The 19,120-nt window shown below is 35.2% G+C and overlaps 2 protein-coding genes across 4 annotated transcripts; both read right to left on the minus strand.

Annotated features, from left to right (window-relative positions):
• Positions 1 to 543: 543 nt before the first annotated feature.
• LOC122003668 (thermospermine synthase ACAULIS5-like) lies at positions 544 to 2,456 on the minus strand. Of its 2 annotated transcripts, none has more exons than XM_042558748.1 (10): positions 2,341 to 2,456; positions 2,181 to 2,247; positions 1,990 to 2,084; positions 1,794 to 1,896; positions 1,647 to 1,735; positions 1,424 to 1,580; positions 1,260 to 1,335; positions 1,099 to 1,157; positions 892 to 1,017; positions 544 to 805 (listed from the first exon to the last, which is right to left on the minus strand). In XM_042558748.1, the coding sequence occupies exons 1-10, from the start codon at positions 2,421 to 2,423 to the stop codon at positions 776 to 778; spliced, it is 885 nt and encodes a 294-aa protein (XP_042414682.1). In that variant the 5' UTR covers positions 2,424 to 2,456; the 3' UTR covers positions 544 to 775. The 2 variants fall into 2 exon arrangements, with proteins under 2 accessions (XP_042414682.1, XP_042414681.1); XM_042558747.1 differs by having other exon boundaries at positions 881 to 1,017.
• A 658-nt stretch (positions 2,457 to 3,114) lies between these two features.
• LOC122005638 (ribosome-recycling factor, chloroplastic-like) lies at positions 3,115 to 18,594 on the minus strand. 2 transcript variants are annotated; one of them, XM_042560756.1, is made up of 11 exons: positions 18,398 to 18,593; positions 10,379 to 10,487; positions 10,232 to 10,301; positions 10,053 to 10,148; positions 9,468 to 9,565; positions 6,853 to 6,964; positions 4,981 to 5,022; positions 3,999 to 4,055; positions 3,859 to 3,909; positions 3,652 to 3,708; positions 3,115 to 3,358 (listed from the first exon to the last, which is right to left on the minus strand). In XM_042560756.1, exons 1-11 carry the CDS (start codon positions 18,492 to 18,494, stop codon positions 3,341 to 3,343), a joined length of 807 nt encoding a protein of 268 aa, XP_042416690.1. In that variant the 5' UTR covers positions 18,495 to 18,593; the 3' UTR covers positions 3,115 to 3,340. The 2 variants fall into 2 exon arrangements, with proteins under 2 accessions (XP_042416690.1, XP_042416691.1); XM_042560757.1 differs by lacking the exon at positions 4,981 to 5,022 and having other exon boundaries at positions 18,398 to 18,594.
• Between the last annotated feature and the right edge of the window lie 526 nt (positions 18,595 to 19,120).

Here is a 19,120-nt window from a genome sequence, read left to right on the forward strand (position 1 = left end):
TTAACAACATACACAACAATTGCCATTAAGGAATAAAATCTCAATTAAGTGATCTAGTGCATAACGCATGAAGGGGGTTTATGCTATTCGATGTGCATTAATTGTGTAAATTCAATAAACCGATTCGTTAACATTAATGGATTGTTAACTGGTTATAAGTCTTTTATGTGGATGGTCCCCCACCGGGATGGGTCAAGGTATAAGAGGAGGGGATTTGATTCAATTGGATATGTTGAATTAAGCATGCTCTCCTTCCTCTTCTCTTCCCCATTGAGATGAGATTATGATTGTTGCCCGATCCCTGAAGATCATTCTGCTGTACTTGTAGGAATTTATCCGGCGGCAAGTAAAGAACAATGGCTTTGGAGTTGGATTCAAATTAGGCCTTCGTATGCCATTGTAGCCTTATAGATGATTGATAACTAGATCTTGTAGATGCATCATTGACTTAGTTGGATGTTTCGGATTACTCTTTCACTTTAGACACATCATATTGTCGCCTACAAACTTGCTTTGCAAGAGGCAAGCATCAACAAGTTTTTATGCTTCTCCCAAAACAAAATCTATAACTGGAAATCACGATCCTCAATTCAGTCGACCAAAGAAACCAAACAGGAGAAAAACGTACAGTAGTCGTCAGTGAAGCCACAATTTTATTCTGTCACAACTTTGAGACTTAAACATGGCCATCTTTTTCATCTTTGGTCTTCAAGCCGAGTCTCAAGCTCGAGTATCATTGCAGTTTCCATGGCCATAAATGAACTTGGCTGATCCTTCAGTGTACAGTTGGGTTTCCTTTGCCAACCTGATCAAAAACCAAAAAGGATTAGCATCTAACTAAGTAATTAACTACTCAGATCTGTAAGAATTAATTGCTTACGATTTCCTCACAGCTTTGCTCAAGATGGAAGCTGAGGCAAAGGTCTTGCCATCAAGGAATCTGTTTTCTCCTTCAATCCTCTGCCTAATCCTCACGTCAAACTTCTCAGCATCTAGATCCAGTGGTGACTCAGATGCCTGTAAACATCAGAAGGTATATTTTCAGATAGTTCAGTCGAACTAATTGCACTGTATAAGAATGTCAATTATATATCTAACCATGACCCAACCCCATGTATCAGCATAAGAAGGTACATGAGCAGAGTAAGGCACAACATCTGCAAAGAAATGTTAAGCTTTCAGAGCAAAAAGAGCTATGGTAAAAAGTAGATAGACGATACCAAAAATATGAAGAGAAAAGGTGAAAGTTTGTGTATTACATCTGAAAACATGTCTGAGTGTGTTGTAGATGCAAGAAAACACTTCTGTATGAGAAAAGATTCCTGCTGGTCCTGCCTAGAACAGACAAAAAAAGGGAAAGAAAAAACACTCGTTATTTTTCATTTCAAAACTCTGTTTGTTTTGAATCATGCATCCTTCAGACCTGTGTGACAAAGATTCCACCCTCCTTGAGCCTGGGCTTTAGGGTCCCCTCGTAGAAGGACTTGGTGTACAGTTTGTAGCATGGTCCTCCTTCAATAGGGTCAGCCAAGTCTCCTACGATCACATCAAACTGGTCCTTTCTCTTTTCCAACTCAGCTCTTTTCCATAATTACCAAAACACTCGTTTAATTACTTGATTACTTGCTAATTAATGAATGAGTTACCTTGCATCATTGATTACGACATGGAGTCTAGGATCAAAGAAGGCCCCTTTATTGGCAAGAAGATGAGACTTGCAGAAATCTACCACTTCCTGTCAATTTTATCTATTCAGATCTTTCATTGTTTAATTAACAGGAATATATGTATACCTCGTCTATGTCGCACATGGTCACCATCTCCACCGTGCAGTGCCTCAGGATTTCCCTTGCTGTGGAACCCTCACCTCCCCCCATGATGAATACGTTCTTGGGACTGAAGATAGATATATCGAACATAATTAAAGATAAAATAGAAAAGTAAAACCGTGCGTGTGTGAAGTATTTAATTAATTAATTAATTAATTACTTGGGGTGATGGAGGAGGGCAGGGTGAACGAGAGACTCGTGGTAAATGAACTCATCCATTTCTGCACTCTGAAGCTTCCCGTCAAGAACAAGAACCTGCACTAACCAATCAAGAAGTGGAGATCGATCGATGAATTATGCATAAAAAATTGTGCACGCCGCTCGCGCGGCTGCCGGCCGGAGCGCACTGACCTTCCCGAATGGCTTGGTGTCGAGCAAAGCGATGTCCTGATACTGAGATGAGCCGGTGTGCAGGATGCTGCCAAGCAATAAAAGATCGCAGAGGAGGAGGAGGAGGAGGATTAGGAAAGGTTAAAGATCGAGGAAAAATTAAGGTGAGCGATCGATGAACCTGTTGAGAGCAAAGCACCATCTCAGATTCTGCTCGATCTCCTCTTCGTACCAGCAGCAGTTCCTCTTGGACATGTCGCCCATTGTTGGCCAGATGGAGGTGGTGAGACTGAAGCGAAGCACACGTATATATATAAATATATATAGAAAAAAAAAAGGGCGCGGCGCAGGCACGTGGCGGGGAAGAAAAGGAAATAAATTTGAATAGTCAATTTTTCCAAGTATCCCAACTACTTCTTTAAATATTTAGTACTAGTCGACAAATGAATGATATAACTCAATCGACTATTATATGAACAGTTGACCTTTACGATCTACTCTTAAATTTTTTATATTCTATTTATAAATTCTAATCAACTACGTGCGTCAGTCAACTGATAACAATACGTAATTATAAAGAATGTAATAAATTTGTTCTAAGGGTCTAAAATTAATATCTCAATCGATTATATATTTAAAATAAATCATAAAAATATTGATATAAAATATTTTTGAAGACGGATTGGAACGGGGGAATCGAAGAACTAAAATTTGAATTTAAAAAAAAAACATTATAATCATTGTTTTAGTTTTTTTATAATTTAGATATTCAAGTAAATTTAAAAATTAAGCTTTAAAAGGAATTAATTTGGTAGGTGGGATTTTTGACTTATTTAGTATCTTGACCGTGGATAAACTTGTCTTTTTCACATGTATTTATATTATATTTGTTTATTTCTATTTGTTATTTATTCGTCATTCATGTATAACATATTTTTATGATACAGCTGATAAGTTCTTCAAGGACAATACTTTGATCATGCACTAAATCAAAAAAGATGAAATCACAAAACAGAATTCACGGCATCAAATGCAATGCCGATCTTCAAGTCCTAATAGAACCATGATCAGTAGTTCGAAAGAGACTTTGTACACACGGAAAAGAATTAAGACCGCCATAAATTCGGTGAAGTATGATCGCCAGCAAAAGAAGTTAATAGATGCACATGGTTTGTTGGGCACTAGACTGTTAACAGTTCCTGTAAGAACACAAACAACGTTACGCGAAATCAAGGCAGCTTGAGAGAAGACAACGCTGTCAAAGAAAAAGCAGATTTAAAAACAAAAAAAAAAACTTCATATTTTGTAGGCTCAGATACTATGATACTTTGTCAAAACGAGTTCATTTAGAATGGTCAAACTAATAAAGTAAATTGAGCAACGGCTATTTGTGAATACATCTAAAATGTTTTGGTGATAGTGGATATGTGAAGAAAAGCATCTATTTTCCATGCATACACTAATGAAACTTGATTGGCAGTGATCAGACTACCTTTTCCTTCTGTTTTTGGACGACCTCAATCTTCTTCATGTACTCATCAGTCATTTTCTGAAAAATGATTAGACAGAGGGTACAGAAATTTCATAAGCACATATTCTGATAGGCATTTCAAAGGGCAAAATTACCTAGAATTGTTTAAATATAAGAAACAGTCTGACAAATAGCCACATTTCAGATGTATAGTGACACACAACATACTTGAAGATCACTTGACAAATCTTTAACATTATCTTCAGATAGTTTCTTCTCCTGAAAGATATTAAGAAAAATGTATATTAGATGTCCACAAATGAGCTCAAGTCAAAAGTTTTCGTTGCTAAGAGTCCAATAACACAAACTTTCTCAAGTTTCTCGTAAGCTTTATTTGCATCTCTTCGTATATTTCTTACTGCAACCTGCCAAAGCACAAAGATACCATCAAGCCATCACAAAACATAAACAGTGTCCTGAAAATGATTAACTGTGAGAGCCTCATTTCCTTTTATACAAACAATCATGGTGGTAACTGCTAAATAGATTCAATAAATAGACATTATATTGCATTAGTTTCGTGTTACTCTAAAGTTATCATTGTAAGACTGCAAATCTTGTTCTCTTGTTAAGCAAAGTGAAACAGAAAATTCGTACAAGTGCTAGATTTGAATTGATCTTTCAAATCAGGTTCCAAGGATAAACAAATCCAGATTAAAGATTAGATGAGAAATTGTGCGTATATTTTATGCAATGTCTATGTTGAGTAAAAAAAATAATTAGTGGCAAATTCATTGTTACATAGAGTCACCCCAGTCAGTTGATTGGCTTGTTAAGCTGCAATCTTAACTGTTAAGGACCTTAAAAAATCATTCCAAAATGCCCAATGCATCCTTATACATTACCCTTTTTTGCATTACGGCGAGAGAGAATAATATTGCGAAAGAAACATATGGACAGAGTTACCCCATCTCAATACATCACCAAAAAATAAAAAATAGAATAAAACTATAAAAAAAAACAGTAACTCACGACCCTACTCTAACCCAAATGAAGCAACACATAATTGACAGACTAGAGACTAATCCATGGAAAAAAAGAAGCAAAGATGAACTCATGTCAACAATATGAATCGCTTGTTAAGGCATTAAGCTACCAAAGTTCAGAACAGTTGGCAAGAGAAATATTGATAATTATAAAAATGTAGACAACCAACTAGACTGTCTAAAATTACAGACTAGTGGTATTCATAGTTGGGGATATAACCTACTAGAAATTGTGAAATTAAAAGAACTACTTGGTATGCCACTATCAGCAAAGCATATGCCAAGAAAAGAAATTCTCCATTACCTTTCCTTCCTCGGCAAGTTTGGTAACAACTTTGGATAGTTCCTGAACCAACATCGGAGTGACATAAACATCAAATTAGCAGATAAATCAGGTCAGCGAGAAGAATAATTTGAGTGAGAAGGAATGGAGCACAAAAAGTTTTCTGATGTTATAAGTTATAAAATAAATAAGCTTAGGCTACGAAATTAATTTATTAACGGCATAACCCAACTGTATGGAGGTCAATTGAGGGATAAGATTCATATAACCGATCTTAAATAGTTAGGAAAAGCACAACTGTCTCAAATAATTGGGAAAAATACAACTTCAAGAAGATCATGATGAGATTGACAAATGGATTTAGAAAAAACATGTTTGATATTGAACAGCAAAACTAAGTGAAGATAAATTGAAAGATGTCACAAACTTTTATTTACTGTGACTTTTCACTCTAATTAACTAATGGTTCCTTTGAAGAACACTGATGATCTGACTTGAGGATCTTGGCAATCATAAGGCTGATAGTTCCTTGTAAAATTTTGAATGCCAAGTTAACAAACAATCAAGATGTTTGCATCTATTAGTTAAATTTGACAGAAAGGCTGTGCAAATGTTTGGAAGAGAAAGCCAATGTTTACTGGGTTCCAGGTTCCTCATAAGCACGTTTTGAAAACTCAGGCAGTACTAAGATGTACTATGGGTTTACTGATCTGACAGGCTCAGGAAGCAAACAATGCTTGGTGGTCCAACTGTGAACAATGTGGGAAAGAATTGAGAAATAGAGACCGAACACAAATTTGGCTTTAATAACAATTGAAGTAGCACGAGGAACACTTGTCCACTGAAAGAGGGAAAACATTATTAACTGAAAGATGATCTAATATGAGAGATCCTATCCTCTTTTATAGGTCAGCAGTGAGACTTATTCTTCATAAAATTACGAGTTAGTTATCTAAGGACTGTAACTTCCCAAATAAATTTAAACAACTTTTAAAAAAATCTAAATAAACTCCCAAATAAATCTAAACAACATTTTAAATCTAAACACTCTTCCAAGTTCAAACTAAATCTAAATCCTTTTAAAGAAACCCTAACTGAGCTTAAGAGATACAAGCAGAGCAGAATATACAGATTTGCAAATATTCTGCTAAGGATGAAGTCATACACTACACACAAAGAAAAAAAAACTCCAACAGTTTAATTCAGTAAATTCTATAATCCAAAATAAAGAAACTCCAATAACAGTTTTTATTTCGTAAAACAAGGAGTACAAGTGTACAAAGCATAGCTTAGATCAAGTTTAGAAATCTTATTCTGTATCAGGGCTTCAGTGTTGGACTTGAATGAGATGGGTTTAGTACTAATCTACATGTCAATATGAGATGGTGATGTCCAAAATCAAGAGGACAGGAAGGAAGAGGAGGATAAAGAAGAGGAAGAGACGGAGGAAGAAGAAGAAGAAAGGAAGGAGAAGAGAGCATATTTATAGTTCTATGTTCTCCAAAGTGGTATGCTCGATCATCCTTGTTGTACACGAGCACTTGCTCATCCCTTCCCTCCTCAATCATTGCAAATCAACTAATGTTCTTTATTGTACTTATACAAATTACATGAGGTTATAAATAAAGTAAAGCAGAATCAAAAGACAATTTGTGAATCAACGAGAACTTAACTATCTAAAAATAAATTCATGAATAATATTAATCTGCAAAGAAAAACATAACAAACACAAGATAAGTCTGTAACCAGGTAGAAGAGGGAATGAAGAGACAGCAACAGGTATCGCAATAAAGCATCTTTGAAGAATATATGTTTCCAAGTATTCTTCTCATGAATAACTTTCTAAATATAAAATATGTGAAATCAGTAAAAGTTATAAAAAATCAAACCAACCTTTCTCCGCTCAGATGTCAATTGAGGGATGCTTAGTCGTATCACCTCTCCATCATTGTTTGGTGTTAAACCAATGTCAGAACTTACTATTGCCTTCTCAATAGTTTTTAAGCTGAAAGTTACAAATAGTATATGAAATTTTACAATTAGAAAAGAAAATTGGAAGAAAAAAACTTCCACACAATCTATAATGCAATAACCGCCCTATCTGTGACTTTACTATATATTCCACTTTAATATACCCTCTCAACTTGGAGTCTAAATATTGATAAATGTCTAGTTTGTTACATGAAGAAGAAAACAAAAAAGGAAAAATCCTACAGCGATGCCAAGGAGAAGACTTTGTATTAATGCAATGGTTGAGAGCTTTTAGATATGTGATGCTGAAGTTTGTGACTTGATTTGTGCTTCAAAAGAGCTTTTTCTTTAACTTTCCTTCAAATTAACTATATAGAAGGGATATAAAGTATGCAAGGAACAAATCCAAAGGTTAGAATAAAAAAATGATTAGAATTTCAATAAATACTTGTAAAAGAATTAAAAGGTAAGGAAATATTAGAAGAAAGAAGCCTAATATTACTTTGGAAGGGAAGCAGAAGATGCTGAAAAAGAAAAGAGAAAAAAGAATGAAAGTTCTTTCATGTACTCAAGAGAAGACAAAGGGGATTATTAGAATTGAGAAATAACTAATCAATCTCTTAAGGTTGCAATCAATGGAGAGAATGTATGGGATGGTTGCTGACAAAATGTAGAAGGTCCCAACATCTTTGCAAAGGAATAGAGGAGAAATGTTGATAGAAGATTTTTTTTATTATAATATTCTAAAAGAGATGGAAGGTATCAAAGGAGAGAAAATAAAAGTTTGAAAATGACCTCTAGCGAGATGTTGATAGGAAGTTTTTTTATATATATTCTAAGAGAGATGGAAGATATCAAGGAAAAAAAATTAAAAGTTTGAAATTAACCAAAAGATTGAAATCATGAGTCGAGCCGATATTTTAGTTCCTGGTGGCTTGAGACGATGTCATCAGTGTTGTATCATGTCGATGATGTGCCAAAGGTGGAGAAGGACAAAGGAGCGCTGCTATGTCGGTTTCACAAGAAGAAGAGTAGGACATAATGGCTTACGTGTGTCAACTAGGTTTTTGTGTAATTTTGGCACCAAAGAGTTGGCGCTGATGGAGGAGCTTGGATTTTAGTATGGTTTTAATGCCGACACGAAGGGAGGAGGAGGAACTAATAGAGTTGCATGATACGGCGATTCTACAAGATTACCATGTGATGCTATCATTGATGATGCATGCGTGATGAAAAATGTGCTAAGGCACTTGCTTGGAGAAGGGGGAAGCAGGGGAGTTGGAAGGGAGAGGAGAGGAGCCGTGTGTCGTGCATGTGAAGATCTCATGGCTCATGAGTATTGGTTGTTCCACATGTTGGTCAACACAACCGACACCAAATGACATTTTAAACCATGAAATTACCATGAGCAAAGAGATGGCAGAAGAGAAAGAAGGTGAGTAATCTCATTTTATAATTAATAGATAAAAAGATGGAAAGGAAAAAAAAAAAGATGAACAAGTTATGAAATTAGAGGGGGGGATTTTGGGCTTGAAAAAATGTGTTTTTTGATCTTGAGATTATTTTTCGTTAAAGTGAATGGAATTTAACCAGCGGTGCAGCCTTGTATAGATCTCAAAGGATGGATGGGATCCATGTACTAAACCCTAAATAGTTACAAGAAACATGGCTTAATCATGATGGCAAAGAAGACTTTAAGATCAATGTTTTCTTAGTGAATTGTTATCTTACTGTTTTTTACATGTTGATATTTTTTATTACACCTTTCTTCTTCATGATCACACCAACCATGAAGCCTTATTATCACACCATTCTTCTTCTTCCCAAAATAATTCAATGATGAAGGTTTTGCATTACACCTTTCTTCTTCCTTTTCTTTTTTTTTCTATTGCCACCTATTTTATGTTTCCACATTATAGACTGCCAAATATTTTAGTCCAAATCATGCTAGACTAGCTCTGGGCTTGGGCCTGGTTAATGCTAATTCTTATGATAGAAGTTTGGATACTTGTACAGGACCTGCAATATGGAGGTTATGCAAAAAAGCAACCTAGTATTGTAAGAGAGCACACTCCACTAGGGAGCAGGTTGCAGTTGATGGATGGGTAACAAGAAAATTATGTGCACAAAAGATTCCGTATGAAGCCATAAAAGTCACATTCTGCACAATGGCTATATGGAGGCAGTATCACCGGCATTATAGAAAGTAATGTAGGAAAAAATAGCAAACTTTTTTTAACAAGAATGGTTTCTATAATGAGGACAGAAAAGGAAGGATGTGCCTCAAGAGACAAGGAGTAAAAAGAAGGAAACTCTAATTTTATCAGAAAACTGTTTAGCAAGTTAGAAGTAATGGAACAATATCATTCTATTAATAACATGACAGTTATCAAACAAGCATTTATAGGGAGACTAAACTACATATTCTAGATAAAGCTTGAACTATGTACTTATTAAACAGGAGAAATAGAAATTTTTTCCTAACCCAACAAACAAACAAAAAAAAGGAGTAAATTCTGGATAACTGACTAATATACCTAGATTTGTCATAGGGCTGCACAAGAAGAGTGCTTCCATCTGGTGTATTGATTTGTGCAATACTCTTCAAGCTGACAGGAGTACCATAGTACTCAACCTGGAAGTAAAATGAAGTCTCATAACAACAAAATATATTAACAAGTCAAAGAAAATAGGAGGAAGACAAACTCAAGAGCATTTTTGCTGTTGTCTCATTGAAAAGAATTTCAGTGTGATAAGGAAAAAGGATCCTATATCATCCAGAAGTATAATAACTACTGTCAAAGTGTAGGTTGAAAAACAGCATAAAGACATGAAGTACAGGGGATGAATATCTTTGAGGATTACTTGGTGAAAAAGAAGATAAGAAAACTCCCCTGATCCCTTTTTAGAATTGTTTTTTTATTAGAGAATGAAATAGGGCTGGTTGTAAAATTCAAAATTCAAAATTCAAAATGAAGACATAGGAACTGCTGTTCATTTTATTTAGCAAATAAAACATGCAAAGAATTTCTATCTCTGTTATTTAACAGTAGCAAAACATGATATACAATAAAAGAAAGTAGATTCTGTCAGAAATAGCCTTTACAAGATAAGTGGCAAACCTCAACTCGGTCAAGCATAGAAGGATTTGCTCTTCCTGTTCTCACTGCATTGAAACTTGCTCGGACTGTTTCAATAGTCTTCTCCATCCTATCTCTCTGGAAAATTGAACTTATGGAGTACATTTGATATAATCATAAGTACACTATCAGCCTTATGAAGTATAGTCACAACAACATACAGCATCCTTCTCAATCACAGATTTCTCAGCCTCAATTTCTTCAATGGTTGCACACTTGATGATTCCAGCTCTGAGAATATGGCAAATCTTAATCATTGGAAATGATAACTTCCAGCTACTTTAATGGTTCATTTGAAAAATGCTAACCTTCTCTTGTGTTGTTTATTATTGCCCAAATTCTTGCAAGAGAATACAGGTGCAAAAGATGAACTCCATGAGGGAAAATGTGTGTAAACATTTACATTATGGGCATTTCCTGCTCATGAAAGAAACATAGCATGACCTGTTTCTGTTACTCCAAAATTGAACCTTAATGAAGAAGTATATGGGAACATAAGTTTAAATTCAAGCCTCAAATACAAGAATTCACTCATGGCAAGTTCTTTTTCCACAATACACTAGTGTTGAATGCATCATACAATTTAGTAGTTGCATTACGAAGAACTCAGGGCCACAGTTGTTGGTATTGGTATTGGTATTGGTATTGGTATTAGAGCAATGGTTGTATTAAACGTTCTAAAAACATAGGAATCGACTTTCTCAGATCAAAATCAATGAAGAAAATAAAAATAAAATGGAAAAGATGAAAGGAACAAAAGAAAAGTTTAATGAATAAGAAAACAAAAGATATTAAAGAAAATCTAAGAATAATGCATCTTATTTTTCATGAAATATTAATACTATATATTGATACTAGAGAATTTAAAAACAAAAAAAAAGATAGTAAGTATATTTGGTTCTTGATTTTAATAAAATTAAATCAGAATTAATTGAATTAAAATTGATTAGCCTGATTTTAGTTAAATATATTAAATTAAATTAATTTGATTTGATTTGAATCTACTTTGAAATCAGATTTAATTCAATTTGATTTAAAAAAAAATTAAAGTGATATGACTTTAGCTAATTTGGATTTTGATCAAATCAGATTTAATTAAAATAAATATGATTTTCATGATGTTAAATTTGATTTGATTAAATAGGATTTTAACTCAAATAAAATTAGTTAAAATAAATTTGATTATTCTGATTTAATTAACTTAAATTCTGATCTGTTTTAATATAACAACAACCAAGCTTTATCCCACTAAGTCAGCTATATGGATTCTTCTATATCATTGGGCTCTATCCATTACTATATCATCATCTATATTTAAATAAATCCTACCTAGTTTTATTGTTATTAACCAAGTCTTTTTTTTGTTTTCCTCTTACTCATTTGATTTACATATTTGTTATAGTTTCACACCGCCTGACTGGAGCATTTATTGGTTGTCTAAATACATGATTGTATCATCTTAAACGTGTCCTTGAATAAATGCAATCCCAACTTTTCATCTAATGTTTTCATTTCTTATTCAGTTCATCCTCGTATGTCCACACATTAACCTTAACATCCTCATCTCTGCAATTCTCATATTTTGCTCATGTCTCGAGAACATTCAGCTTAACATAATAGGTCTAACTGTTATTTTATAGAACTTTCTTTTAAGTTTTAGAGATACTTTACCATCAATTTGATCTATTTTAATAAATAAATTAAATTAGTTAATAACTTTGATTTGACAAAATTTTAATCATATTTAATCTGATTTTAATAAATCAATTAAATTAGATTAGGTAAAATAGGTTTAATTAGGTTGAAACTTATCAAATTTAATCAGATTTTGTTACCTAAAGTCTTAAGTCAACCAAATCAATACATAATTTAAAGTACAAAAGACTATTACATATCCACTTGTTCCTGAACCACTATAGCCCTTCCACCTGCACCCCGGGTTATGGTGCAACGGCAAGGCGCCCATGTAGTCTCCTAAACACCCACGGTTCGATTCCCCGCTTCGGCGCACTGTAAGGTATTTTCCTTCGGTGGGATGACAAACTTGGGATGTTGGGTTGTTGGTCCATTGCGAGCACTTCCGGATTTACTCTGATAGCCGATGGGAAATTTCCGTGGACCTGGCTGGTCATCCCCAGATTTGTTGGCCCGAAGGGCTAGATAGCCAATGCTAGCCTAAAAAAACATAGCCCTTCCACCTAACAAATAGATAAAGCACACCATTGGCAACACTTGACTTGCTTTTATCGTCGTCATCATAAGCTCCTTGTGGATGGTAGTTAGAATCCAATAATCATTATGGATGTTTCAAGCAGCGATAATCTCATGGGTTCTCTTTCAAATCAAGTCAGTTAATTCCTTCTCATTGCTCTCTATTTCCATTTGATTTCTCCTTAAATTTGATCTAGTTTCTTCTGCTATTTCAACATTTGTTTTGATTTCATAAATGTATCCAGGAAATCAGTTGGAACAATTGGCCAATGTCAATCACGATCCAGCTCAACTAATCCATATAGGGATTGTTCAAATTTGCCAACCATGCTCAAAGTTAATTGTAACCAAGGCTCAATTGTGATACAAATTTAATCATGATACATCAAAGCATATTCCAATATTGTTTTCATTATAACTGTTGAGAACTAAATCATAGATAGAATAGGCAAGTGTAAATATACCAATTTGAGGAGTGTAAATGTAAAAGAACAATAATGGTAAATCATATCAAGGTACAGGAGCCTAGCTAGGAAAAAATAACCCTAATAATTTCCTTAATTAACATGATATTAGAGATGAAATTCTTTGCTCCGCCAACTAGCTTCCCGCCAATGAGTCTTCCTTCATGTCCAATCTTCCACCACATGATTCTTTCCAAGGGTTGACGCCTCCTTCATGGTGGAAAGCTTCTTTCTGTGGCAAGTCTTTCTAGGAGCCATCCCACTTCCTTCTTGTCCGAAAACAGGAACTGTGATTTCCTCCTCTTCTGCTGCTCTTAATCCCTTTGGTTGGGCATGCACTCTACTTCTCAAGGGACTCTGATAAGCCTTTCTGTCTTGGTTTTAGGGATCACGATCTAGGCCCTCTCCATCACAAGCGTCTCAGCCTCCATTGTTCCAGATTTCAACTTCTGGATCACACCATTCTTTTTCTTGCAGCATAATTTTAGTTCTCTTCTTCCAGAATCTGCATATCTGTTTCTTCCGGCCACAAAGTTGTCTGGTTCCACCATATTCCCCAATCAAATATGTTCCACTTTTTCTATAATTCAGCAGAGCAATCCAGCGATTTTGCATCTCGAGATCTGAAACCTGTTTCAGCCTGCTTCAGACCTCCAAAATCAATGGAAATGGATCTGTTTTGTGTCATATTTCCAGCAGATCTTCCAGTTCTGTTGAAATTTCTGATTACCAAGTTCGGATGACTGTTGTTTGTTTCTTCCAGCTTCATTCTCAAGTGATCCCTTGAGGAATGGATCAATCTAAGTGCATTCTTAAGCATGATACTCTTACCTATAGACCAACCCTTGATATACCAATTAAGGATTATCTATGTTTTCTCAAGTGGCAGACTACTAGATCTCAGAACGTGTCAACTTTGTCCATGTCACCTCTAACTGATGATGATGCTTCTATCAGTTTTTATTACAAACATTGATGGGTCAAAATGTTGGATTATATAGCTTCTAAGCATACGTCTGCTAATATCTCTCTTCTGTCTGATCTTATATCTACATCTCATCTTATGAGTGTCACTCACTCTACCAGATGAACTCTCATCTATCCAGGGAGTTGCCAACATCACACCTGCACCATCTTTAGCACTTTCTTTGGTTCTCCAGATACCTTAAATTACATTAAAATCTACTACCTGTTAGAAAACTTAATAAGTAGATAAATTGTTCTGAGCATTTATTCTTGATTTTGTTTCTAGTTAGAATTTACAAACTAGGAGTACATGGATTGTATCACTTCATTATGGTTAAGACTTAAGAGTCTTAAGGATTGTATCACTTCATTATGGTTAAGACTTAAGAGTCTTAAGGATTGTATCACTTCATTATGGTACATTCATCTGAACTTATCGACCTCTCTCCATTTTAAATACATAGTTGTTTAGTACTTCCTAGCTTCTAGAACTTCCAGTAGATGGTTCCTAGTTTACCAATGTTCAAAATCTTAAATGTAAGTTTTGTCAATTATGAAAATATGTTTGATCTTCCTTTCCTCCAGGTATCCATAAATACACTTTTACACCCTTTTCCTGAGTACATTTTGATGTTTGAGAGTTTTGGTTTGTGTCTACTCAACGCTTGGCCAAATACTTTGTTATCTTCATAAATGACTACTCACTCTTATTCAAAGAGCATTCTAACTAAGGAATATTTCTCTCATGTCTTTTAATCCCTTCTCTCTATTTCTCTCATGTTTTTCAATCCTTTCTCTATAACCAATATCTCCTCCAACAATCTTCATGTTCTCATACAACTTAACAAAATGGTGGTGTTGAGAGGAAAAATAAACATCTTATTAATAAGACACAGCTCTCTATTACTTCATATGGAAGTCCATACATGTCACCTTATAAATTGCATGTCTTGTTTTGTGTTTTATAGCATGGTTTAATATCTTGACCCATGTCGAGGTTTCGGTCCTAGACCGGAACAATACGATTTTGGTATCGTATCGCGTTATGCCGATATAGTTTCGGTATTTTTTAAATATATAATATATTAATTAAAAATAAAATATTTAACATAAATATTTAAAATATAAAAATAATCTTTAAAAAAAGGGAATAAATATGAAAATAGATAAATAAATAAAAAATTATCATATTTTTTAGAATTAAAATAAATTAATTAGATAATTTTATTAGGGTTTAATAAAGTCTCTTTATATTATCCCTATCATAACTAGGAGCTGATTAAAGTAATTAACCTAAGCTTTAATTAAAATAACACTCACCACAGACACGTTCTCGCGACTACACGGCCGCAAGTTCGCTCAACTCCGGCGCGGTCGCGGGGGTTGCACGGCCGCACGGCCCCTCCGCAACGGACGCGGGGGTCGCGCGACCCCTCCGCGGGGGTCGAGCGAGGGGTCGCACGGCCCCTCCGCAACTGGCGCGCGAGGGGTCGCGCGGCCCCTCCATGGCGAACCCGAGGGTCGCGCGGCCCCTTCGCGGCGAACGCGAGGGTCATGCGGCCCCTCCGCGGCGGACGCGGGGGTCACGCGGCCCTCCGCGAGGCTTGACCCCCGCGAGGGTCTTGCGGCCCCTCCGTGGAGGTCACGCGGCGCCTCCGTGGCCGCGAGGGTCACACGGCGCCTCCGCTACGGCTGTGGGGGTTGCGCGGCCCCTGTGTTGTGGTCGCGACATCCCACGACCCCTCCGCAGCAATCATGAGGTTGCACGACGCCTCTCTGTTGCCACGGAGCCAAGTGTCGTGTTGTGCTAGTGCCGATCGGTAGGCGGAACAAAATGTTTCGCCTTTTTCGACCAATTCGGCATGGTATTTTTATCCCTGATTCATAGTCAAATCCTCTTCACAATTCCTTTTCCTCATGATGCTCTTTTTTACTCCCACCACATGTCTTTAGGTATACTTGTATGATAAATCTCTAATCTTTGAGCAAAGAGAAAACATCTCTAGACAAAGTGAAGAAGTCTACACCTCCAAACTAAAATTCTTACCAACCTGAAGTACTTTCTTAGCATGCTTGGTAGAGGAGAGATTTATATCGTTTAGGGGAAATATATGTCTAACATACTTGAGGAGGCTGGTATATTAGGAGCAAAGCTAGTTGATGATTGAAACTCCCACATATCCTAATGTCAAATTGATGCTCAAATAAGGGGAGTGGTTATTTGATCCAAGGAAATATAGGTGATTAGTTGGAAAGCTAAAACTACCTTACAATCTCCATGGCTGATATTTCATTCGTTGTAAATGTAATTAGTTAACTCTTTAAGGCTCCATGTCGCAACCATTGGAAAACAGGTTTAAGAATTCCAAGATATCTCAAGAATGATCTGAGAAAAGGTCTCCTATTTCTTGACCGAGGTTGTCTACATATTGAAGGGTATACCAAGACTAATTGGGTAGGATATTCAACACATAGGATAACCATATCAAAGTATTGTGTTCTTTCTTGGAGAGAACTTGGTATCTTGGAAGAACAAGAAGCAAACTTTTGTACCCAGATCTAGTAGAGAGAATACAGAGCTATGCTTTTACATGAGTCGTTCACATAGTGAATGATTGAGCTAGGCAATATTCTAAGAGGGCCAATGAATTAAACTATGATAATCAAGCTATTGTACAAATTTCTTCTAATTCTATCTTCTATGAGAAGATAAAAAATATTGAGATTAATAATAACTTTGTCCAAGAAAAAAATGCAATCCAAGAAAATGCACACTTCTTTGATTAGTCAAATGATCAATGACCTGATTTTCTCACTAAGTCTTTAAGAGATTCTACAATTAACTATATTTATAACAAGCTAAGATATCTTTATAGTTTTGAACCAGCTTAAGGAAGAATGTTGTGGACTAAATTATGCATATATAGGATACAAGCATAGATATACCAACATATGGGGTGCAGAAGTAAAAAAAAAAATAATGGTAAACTATATCAAGGTAGAGAGGACTACCTAGGGAATAATAACTCTAATAATTAGAAATTTTAAAGATTGATATTTATGTAAAAAAAAATTTTTCATGTCATTATCTTGAGAAAATTTTCAATTATATAAAACTTTTTATGTTTTTTAATTATTGTCATTATTAACCATCTTATAATTATCATTCATCATTTATTTGTTATATAAATATGAAACACTAAGAATTGTACTGTATTTTATATATTTACGATATGATTATTTTAATAATGTTTCATGATATTAGAAAGATAGTGTTGAAATTGTTCACATAGAATTTACAGATTAATAAATTATTAATGTCAAATATAATTCTAAAATATTTTAATTAAATTGTAGGATCTAAGAGACTCTACACTCTGAACTTATGAATCTCTTCCTGTCCTTACACTCATGATCTTTAGGGCCACTTCAAATTCCCTTTAATAACAATGATCATTTGCACCAAGTTTTTTAGGTCATATATAATATAATCTACAAGAGGCAATAGAAATTCAAGAATTAAAATGGTTTATGATGTTAGGGAAAAAACAAGCTTTTCCAAAAAGACTTGGCAGTTGAGAACATAAATATAATAAATTTAATGAAAACTAATAGTAACAGATGCGACTTATGGGTAAAGAATACCTCTTGAAGACTCCTACTAGACTTAGGTATGGAGTGCAAATAATTCTAAACTCACTGAAAAGAGAGAAATCAAATGAGGCACATGCCCAATCTTCTACACACTCTACGGCAAGAAGAGGACAAGCTTAAACTGGATGCAAAAGTTAAAGGTTGGTTGGTCTTGCATTAAAATGAACGTGGCCAATGAGACTAAATATCAGTCTAACAACCAATAACAACAACCTACCAAAACTCTATTACATTTTTCTTATATGTAGCTTATTTGAGTGTCTGACAAAACAAGTGACTAACATTGTAATTTTCGGGGTTGTCTATAGAAAACATAGGACTAGCTCCGAATTATAATTTTTCAAGGAAATAATATTGATAAGATGTTTAGTACTAGCCAAGTCAAACATCCACTTAAGATCAGTAACATCAAGCTTGAAGATCATACCTATGGTGACACCCTCCAAAGGCAAAAAAGACTAGTTAGATCCAAAAAAAAAGTAGCGAACCTGGTGATATTTGCATTCTATTGGATACATTATATATATTCTTAGTGAGATGAAGTTAATGTATGGTCATACCTCTTACAATAAAATGTATTACTTGTTTCCACATAGCAACTGACTACTTTGGCAAGCAATGCCCGTAAGGATTTTTGCCAAGAAGTGATAAAACATATAAAAGAAATGTAGAAAAAACAAATGTTAATTTAATCAAACTGAACAATTGCGATAAGTAATAGAAAAAAAAAACATTTCGAGGTTAAGATTCTATAAGATCCTGAGCATATCTTAGTAGAAGACCGAGTCGGCTACACATGGAAACTATTAATATTTTGATTACAACTCATTCATGACCTTAGGCTTGGTCACTGACCCACAAGGCTACACTCATGCGCTGACCATAAGCTGCTATCTCTGCCTATTCACAATTTTTTTCTGTTAAATTGTATTGGCTATGCTAATGTAACTAAATAATATTTGACTAATAAACTATGAGTTAGTGCAGTGAAATCGAAGAGAGAGAGAGAGATTGGGGGAAAAGCGGAAGAACCTGGTGTTCTGACGGAATGGGCTCTTGACGGTGGGGGGCAAGGAGCACTGAGGCTAGGGTAAACGAACCGGGAGGAAGAAAGGGATCGGAGAGCCATTGGAGAGTATCGGCGAAAAGGGAGAGAAGCAAGGAACAAACAAAGGGGGATGGAGGGAAATAGGAAGAGGCGGGGATAAGGAACATGGCAGCCACGCGGTCGTCACGCTTTTATCTGGTCGATTAGTTTTATGGAGCGGCTATCCACACCCATGGATCATTAAACGCATCTTAATTTTTTTTTTAAATATCCTTAAGTAAAATATCTAAAACATCCTCTTTATAAAATTTATATCTCTCTCCTCTTTCTCCTCCCTCCGCCTCTCTCTTACTCTCTTTTTTTTCTCTTTATCTAAACCCTAACAATCTAATATCTTATATCTCAAAACTTCATTTTTGTAACAAATCAAACATAATGGACAATGAAGATCCAATTCCCACGAACAATATAAGTTTTTTCATCATTTTGTTCGTGTAGTATAATTGTATATTTGGATCATTGCGATTTGAACTGTAACAGTCTGAAAATTATTTAAACATGCAATGTTCGATCATACCAGGCTAAACAGTCTGAGCAATGTTCGACTTTTGGAAACCGAACATAACGAAATATGTTTAGTTGATTATTTCCGAATATAGCTAAATATGTTTGGTATCTTAGTTCCAAACATGTGAGTCATGTTCATC

Source organism: Zingiber officinale, chromosome 7B (genome assembly GCF_018446385.1).
Source record: "Zingiber officinale cultivar Zhangliang chromosome 7B, Zo_v1.1, whole genome shotgun sequence".
Lineage (NCBI taxonomy): Eukaryota > Viridiplantae > Streptophyta > Magnoliopsida > Zingiberales > Zingiberaceae > Zingiber > Zingiber officinale.

Bases quoted from the DNA above. Each gene is read 5' to 3' on its own strand.
- LOC122003668 (XM_042558747.1), bottom strand. From the start codon at position 2,423: ATGGGCGACATGTCCAAGAGGAACTGCTGCTGGTACGAAGAGGAGATC. The intron at 1,897-1,989 runs GTAATTAATTAA...ATCTATCTTCAG, and splicing joins GCCCTCCTCCATCACCCCAA to TCCCAAGAACGTATTCATCA. The intron at 1,158-1,259 runs GTAATACACAAA...ATTTCTTTGCAG, and splicing joins ACTCAGACATGTTTTCAGAT to ATGTTGTGCCTTACTCTGCT.
- LOC122005638 (XM_042560756.1), bottom strand. From the start codon at position 18,494: ATGGCTCTCCGATCCCTTTCTTCCTCCCGGTTCGTTTACCCTAGCCTC. The intron at 4,056-4,980 runs GTAATGGAGAAT...GTGCTTTGGCAG, and splicing joins AACTTGCCGAGGAAGGAAAG to GTTGCAGTAAGAAATATACG. The intron at 3,910-3,998 runs GTTTGTGTTATT...AATATCTTTCAG, and splicing joins CTTACGAGAAACTTGAGAAA to GAGAAGAAACTATCTGAAGA.